The following is an 8,250-nucleotide window of genomic DNA, read 5'->3' as shown; positions in this document are numbered from 1 at the left end:
TTTAAACTTGCCAATTGGCCAATGCAGTGTAGGACGATTTTAGGAACTCCAATTTTAACGCCTAAACATGTTAGGACATATTTAGGTCCGTGGACCAGTTAAAGTTATTTTCAACCAAATTTCTACCTTGGTTGGGGACGTTTTTTTGGCTCCCATTTAGCAATCATTTTCTCACTTAAATTATAAAAATTAACAATTTTAACGCTAAAGTAAATTATATTTCCAAATTAACCCTTTTAGCTGTTTTTTTTTATATATTGCGTTGGCAATCGCTCCCATTAAAAGCCACCTCCCAACAAAACAGCCGTTTAATAAAATAATGGCCGAAATGGACGCTTTGGGAAATATGCACGATGGAAATAACAAAAAATATGCAAAAATAAATACAAAAGTCTACCGAATGCCTCGGAAAAAACATCAAAGGTTTTAAAGCCGAAAAGCCTAATACTGCGGGCGTAGAATTAGGGATAGGGCAAAACTTAAACGAAATTAATTACAACCCACTTTTAATTATTAAAAAAAACCCAATATTTATTGAAGAAGAAGACACCGGTATTGGGCAGCCACCTCCAAACGAAAAGCCATCGGTATTTTTTTACATTCCCTTCGGATAAGAACTTTAAACTTTAAAATGGTGTAATGGCAGACGTGCTGGGTTTTTTAAACGGGGGAATTAAAAATATTTTTATTTTTCACCGCGATGGGGAGACCACGTATCAAAATAAGCTCGAATTGGCGGAATAAAGGTAAAACGTATAAAATACGAAGCGCTTTATAATTGCAACCAATGGGGTTATTTGAAAACTTATTAAAATCGCGATTTTTTCCGGTAAGGTAAACGCCGTTAAAAGCATAATTGAAAAATGGACGCGAAATATTATTTATAGGTTTGTTAAATGGTTTTTTAATAGTAAAGAAACAAATTGCTACGAAACGCAAATTGTGGCCAACGGTTAATAACGGCTGATATCGCGCGTCAAAATGCTAATTTATTTACCCATTTTACGTCGATGTTATTATTCGGGTTATTTAAATATTTAAACCCCTGTTGCCTTGGGGTAAACCTTATTTTTTTACTAAATAATCCTCATTTCGTTTTGTGCTCCGCCTTAGGTTTCGCAAATAGCCCGCTGGATTATTTTTTTATAAAACCGTTTGTTTTTTGTATTTTAACACTATTTACATTACATTTAACGCATAAATCCACCCAGTCCTTTTAATAAACTTATCTTTTAAATAATAAAAATAGCATGTTTTTTGCGAATTATTTGTTTAAAAGAAATATATATATAAATAAAAACGTATTTTGTCCGTAATGTAGAAAATGCGGTAGCGGAGCGGAATAATTGTGGGGCTCGGGCCAGGTACAAATTTGGGGCACATTAATAAAAGATCGCCATATAAACGGTAAACCGACAGCCTGTGCGAATTAACAAGGTGGATTAAAGAAGGAGCTCCCAAATTTGGGAATATAAAACCGAATTTGGAATTATTTAAATTAAATGCGAATTTGCAACTTTTTACCCTACAATTTCCAAAATTATATTTAGGTCGGGGAAAAACCAGTTGTTAAATTAGCTTGTATATATTTGGTTAAAAGCTATTTTAAACCAGCCATAACGTATAGCCTACGCCGTTAATCCAACTTTGTGGCAGTTTTGTTTCCGAAAGTTTGGCCATTATAAAATTCCATAAAAAGCTCGTAGTGTTAATTTCTCCTTTAAAAGTCAGCTGTTACTACGAGCCACTATTTAGCTCTGTTTCGGTTTATAAACCGACCAACAGCAGCGATAATTTGCCCATTAATAAAAGCCCCATATATTACGTCGACGATCGCGTTAAAAACTTTGTTAAACGTATAACCATCGAAAAAAAAGCCGGTCAGCTTTTCCAAACCATAATTTTCCAAGGACCGCGTGAGAGTTTTAACAAAAAGGGCGAAGGGCGCAACTGCACGGAAAGTGTAATAGCCGAAAAGTTAATAACTGTTAAAATAAAGTTTTTACATTTAATTTATTAATTAAATAATAAATCACGGGACTGGCCACACGGGCTTATTACACGTAACCTTTTGGCGGATGGTGGTATAAAACGAGATAAACACTTCACAGTTCCTTTTCAAACTGTTAGGAAAATACAATAATTAATATAGTTTTTTTACCCTATAATAACATTTTATTAATCGATCGAGATTACGAAAAGCCTATTAACACTAGTTAATATTATTTAAATAATAAAAAAGCAAAATAAAAGGATTAAACGTTAATATCGTTATTTTATAAATGGTTAAAACCAACAAAATATTTTATGTAAAATTTAAAAAAACCGTTTTAACTAGTTAGGATTTTTTTACCGAACGGGTAACGCTTTTACAAAAACTTTACGTGAAAAAATAATAATAACCGTGCTAACATATTAAAGGCTTTTAAATTTTATAATTTTGGCAAATTGTTTTATAAATTAAACAAATCAAACCTAATAACCGGATTATAAATTAACGATAAACTTTATAATAAAATACAAGCCATTTTTAATATAACGTTATTAAATTTTAAACTGCCATTATTATTTAAAAGCCAAATCGACGTAAAACTTTTATATAACACTTTTTACAAACTTTTCAAAGGTTTGAAAACGGTTTCCGTAATTTGAAAAAATACATAAATTTTTAAAATTATAATAAATTCGATTTAATAAAAAGCGGAAAAAAACTGTTAATTATATATTAAAAGGTTTCGGGGGATGGATGTAACGTTACGTCGATTTTTACAATATATTAACTTAAAAACCGTTAAAAGGTTATTCAAAATTAAATAATGTCGTTTTACCCGGAAAATTAAACGGAAAAAAATTACGAATTTCTTTTAAAATCGACATTTGCGAATACACTTTTTATATTATAAAACATTTAAACAATGGAATAGAAAATTGTAAAGCGAATAAAAAACGTTACCCCGAAAGAAAAACAGAAACAGGAGCCTAACCTACAGTCAAAAAAGGGGGCAATTAAAATTGCCCTTTCCGCGAATTAAAATTTTAAAAGTTATACGGAATTTCTACCAAAACGAAGCTCCGATAAAAATACGGTTTAAATTATTTTTAAAACGGATTAATAAAGTTATAAAACACTATTTTAAAACGAGGGGAATACGCCTAAATTATAATAACACCAAATATTTAACATTTATAAATATTCCACCGTTACAAGTTTTTAACAATTTTGTTAACCCGGATATTGTTAAATTATTTAAAAGTTTATAAAATAAAGCAAATGCCTGTTTAGGGGAATTTTGTAACATTTTAAACGAGAAAATTAAAAAGTTTAGAAATAGTTGCAACATGTTACGGATCCAAATATCCCAACTTTATATATTATTCCCGTAAATATTAACGAAAAACGCAACAACGTACTTTTCAAATAATATAAATTAACGGCTAACGTTTAAAAAAATGCATGTTTAATTTAATAAAGGTTTTAAAACGGCATTTTCATAATAAGGGTATTAGAAAAATTAAAGGTCTACTAGTTTTAAAAACGTTAAAAGGGATTTAAAAAATAATAAAAGACGCGATATATAAACTATGCAAATTATATTAAAGAAATTGTAAATATTCCAAAAGGCAATGGAAACAAACTATAAAAATAAAAAACACTTTATTATAACCACCCTAGAGGCTATTAACGATGTATAGGAATTAAAAACGTTATTACAATATTTGCAATAATATTTCCGGCATTATTAAATTAAATAATAATTTTATTAACATTAGACGAAAATATAAACCCCATAACGCGTTTATTATTAACCGACGCTACAAGCTATATAAAAACCGAAAAAGGCAGAGCGATAGCCGTTACCCGCGCCGAGAAAATAAAAAACACCTATAATAATTTTAAATTAGTAAAAAGTGTAACTTATATAATAAGCCGGAATGCAAACCTATAAATTATACCAAAAAGGAAAAACAAAAGTTGCGAAAATAAAAAATAAAAAAAACAAAAATACCAACAAACAAACTTACGCGGAAATAATTAGTTTATTATACACGGAAACGACGCCGGAAAGTAATTGAAAAAACCTAAATAATAATATAAATATGAGAAAATGAAAAAAATACAATTTTAATAATAGCTATACGTTAGCCTATTTTATAAATTATAATATAAGGGCCTTTTTAAAAAAACGAGCTATTCCGGCATAGGTTAAATCGGACCCAAAGCGCGATTTTAAAACCAAATAAACCCCAAAACGTTATTTTACCACAAATTTTAAACGAGAACAGCTTAAATAATATTTGGCATGGAATTATACCCAATATAAGGCCAGCATTTATATAAACGGCCGGGATTAGGCAGGTAAAAGTATTATAACGCCGAGAGCCGGAGGTTTAAATCGATAAATTAAACACGAACAAAGTAGAAATACTACCGTTGTAAGGGAAATAACGATGGATATATAAGTTGGCGTTATTATATTCCATATAACACCAGCTCGTGCATTTTATTTTATATATTAAAAATATGGATAAGCTCGGTGTATGTTTGAATAACACCAGCAACGAGTTTGTAAAAGTTAACGGTATAAAAATACCCATTTTAAAGAAATAAAAGCATTTGTAGTTTTATTTATTAGAATTAAAACCAAAAAGCCGGAAACGCTTTTTGCGAGGATCGAAAATATAATAATAACGTTCCTCACCGAAAAAAACTACGAACAATCCATCGAAAATTTAAACACCCTTTAATTGAACGTTTATAAAAAACGTTGCAAAAGGCAAAATATAAAATAAATAAAAGTGCGTTGGAGCTAATAAACCGTTTTTATTATTATTACCAAATTGAAAAACTACGTTTTTTAATATTTTAAATTTACTTTAAAAAATAATATAAACTTCAACTACGAGATAATAATTAGTACAATGTATTTGGAATTAAAACCTGTTTTATACGTGATCGACGCGAGTTTAATATTCCAAATTGCACGCTTTTTAAACAAAGTAGCAGCCAAAGAAATACGGGAGGCACTAAATAATGCTGGATTAATAAATATGTATAATTGCCCGACATTATTACTTATAATTTAGGAACCAACTTGGCGGCGGCTAAATTTAAAACAAAAGCCCGGCTTTTCGGAATATTATGTAACCAAATATTAATAGAAGCGCATTGGTTTTTAAGCAAAATTAAACGATATTATAAACCGTTACGACAAATTTACAAAATAATTAAAATTAAATGTAAAGAATGGCACCGCCAACCGCTTTACAGGTAATAATAAAAGCTATAAATACAACCGTGGGCCGAACGGCTTAATACCAATTTCACTAGTATTTGGGGCAATGCCGAGGATTACCAAAAATTTAACGCTTTTAAAAAACCAAATATAACGCGCCGAAGCGGTGAATAAAACAATGGAAAAGTTTAAAAGAATTATGGTATAAAAAAGGTTAATAAGGCGATGAAAGCGAGGAACGGCCGGAGTATAAAATTAAAGCTGCCAATAATATTAAAACTCGGATTAAAAGTTTTAATATATAAAAAGAAAACACAAATGGACCGAGCCATATAAAATTTTCATTATGTTAAATTTGAAAATATCGTGGATACGGTAAACGGCCCTTATATTTTAAAACACGTATATAAAATTATACCACCGTTTAACTAAATAAGTAAAAAGTGATAATAACGCCACCGTATTAGAAAATCCAAAGTCCTAATACCCAAAACCCAAAAAGTTAAAAGTCGACAACCAAAACTCCAACTGTTAATTATACGCATTATTTTGCATATAATAAATCCACGTTTATTTATATATAATCCATAATTATAACGCCCGTGACACCGAGATAAGTTAAATATACGTTATAAAAAAAACGCAGGCGATAAATTAACTAAACGCAGTTTAGGTTATTGCGGCACCTGGCAATATTAAAGCTATATTGTAAACTAATTTTTAAAAGGGATAATTACATTTACTTTCCTTTAAATAAAAAAACCCGCTTTTATGTTCGAGGTTTTTTAAACGTTGTTTACATTTATTCAAAATTACGTAAAACTCGTATTTTATTAAATTAATTTAGTTTATAAATATGTTATTTAGTTTATTTATAATAATTAATCCTTTTTTAAAAGTGGCGTTTTCGTTATTTAACCACGCATTTTAACACGTAAACAGTTTTAATATAATTAATTTTTCCATTACGCTTAACATTTGCCCAATAGTGGGGTCCGTAATTTAACCTCGATTAAATCGCAAATAAATTATAAAAAACCTTAGTATTAAGTTGTAATTTATTTTTGGGTGGGGCGTTATTTAGTTACCTAAAACCCCTTATTAACTCGTGTACGATGCACCAAATTATTTTGGGCTGATAAACTTTTCTGCTTTTAATTCTTTATTATTACTTTTTTTATAATTTGCGTTTTAATTACGATGTATTTACGTATTATTATCGTTTAATTTACAATTTATTTTAGCTGCAATTATTCGAAAATAAGGCGATAATAATAATAATCCACCTACGGGTCGTTAACGTAACGATAATAATATTTTTAAAATATTTGGTATACATTTTAACACTGTTATTTGTATAAAGTGCTGTTGTAAACTAATATTGGACGTTTTTAAAACCGGCAACGGTATAAATTTCCCCGTGTTTAATTATATTTAAGCGATAATAACGGCTCGTAATGGTGTTTTTAAATTATATTTCCATTATCGTCGCAGTAAAGAAATTTGTAAAAAGATAAATTGTTTTACTATACATTTCCTTAACGGTTGGTTAACGTTTTCCAAACCGATTAACATTATAAAAAATAATTTTATAAACGTTATAAATTTGCATTAGGCCGTGGTTAATGCACGAAAATTTAACATTGCTATTATATTATCTAAAATAATTACAAATTATGTAACCGCCCTAGTTTAATTATTAATGCAGGTTTAACGTTTAAAACAAAAAGGTAAACGGTTTTTTAAAATTAAATTTAAAAACAAAGAAGGTTTTTAATTTACTGTTAATAACGAGTTTAATATGGCTCGCGAACTGTTTCCCACCGATATGCAAATAACAAATATCCGTGTAGTAAATTTACCCGTTTCCCTTTATTTTTAAAATGCGGCTAAATTTTAACGTGACGCAATTTGCACGCGAAGAAATCGCTGCACAAACTTTATATGTAATTCGGTTAACTTTTAAATCGCCCCAATATATACCTTTTAATTTGGTATAAATGGCCTTGAAAACAGCATGGGATATTTAAAAGGGCATTTATACCGATTAGGTTGCGTAACAGTTTTAAACTTTTAAAAGTATAATTAATAATAATAAAAAGTTAAATAACGAGGGTTTTTAAACAGGAAATAATAAAAAAAAAAGAATTTTAATAAATAATAATAATAAAAATAATAACGGCGGTAACGTTGTTCAAAATTCGAATAATATAAACGTTACGCCCTTTACTTTTTCGCGGAACCCCGGTAATTAAAATTTTCCGTTTACTCCATTTATTCGCCGTAGGTTTCCCCCTCGGTTTTTATATAAACCGCCTTCGGTTCCGTTACGGTCCCGAATTTTTGCATTTAATACAGTTTTTTTATTTATACAACCGCGTAATAAATTATTATTATATATTTTTCGTATTCGCGTCGTTTTTTTATTTTTAACTAGTTTATTTAACGTATTATTTACGCGTTTTGCAAATCCGTTTCGCCCATTTATATTTCTGGGGCTCGGTTATTTGGACCGCGTAATATAATTAATTTACAGGCTTTTTTTTCAAAAATATTAATAATTTTCCTCGGAAAAACGGTTTGGAATTGGGGGCGTTATTTCGTAAACGGGCGTGTGGGAATAAAAAATTACCGGCCAAACGCCGGGGTTAAATATTTTGTATTTAATTTTTTTCGCGTTATATTTATATAAATAATTTTATATTTTAAAAGTTATTGCCTTTTTTGCGACTTTTACGCGCGGTGTTTACGTTTTATTTACGTTTTGTCGTGGCGTTTTTAAAAATAGTTATTTTAGTTTATTTCCGCAAAAATAATTATATTTTAACCATTATATTTACCTGTTTTTTAATATTAATTAATTATATTCGAATAGTAAATTTAACCATTTTATTAAATATTAAATAATGTTATTATGTTTTTACTCGTTTTAAATTTTTTCGACGTTTTATTTTCTGTTATTTTCTAATTCGGGGTATAATATTATTTTTTTTTCGTTTAAGTCCCGTAAATCTTT

At 29.1% G+C, this 8,250-nt stretch overlaps 1 protein-coding gene across 1 annotated transcript; it reads left to right on the top strand.

Moving 5' to 3' along the window:
• Positions 1 to 452: 452 nt before the first annotated feature.
• On the top strand, positions 453 to 614 carry PgNI_06644 (uncharacterized protein; the record flags this gene model as incomplete). The annotated part of the gene is made up of 1 exon (XM_031126665.1): positions 453 to 614. A coding segment is annotated over one exon (162 nt), but the record flags the coding sequence as incomplete, so codon positions are not given.
• Positions 615 to 8,250: the final 7,636 nt, after the last annotated feature.

Source organism: Pyricularia grisea, chromosome I (assembly GCF_004355905.1).
Source record: "Pyricularia grisea strain NI907 chromosome I, whole genome shotgun sequence".
NCBI lineage: Eukaryota > Fungi > Ascomycota > Sordariomycetes > Magnaporthales > Pyriculariaceae > Pyricularia > Pyricularia grisea.
The sequence above is the reverse complement of the archived record's forward strand: the minus strand, read 5'-3'. Positions and strand labels throughout refer to the sequence as shown.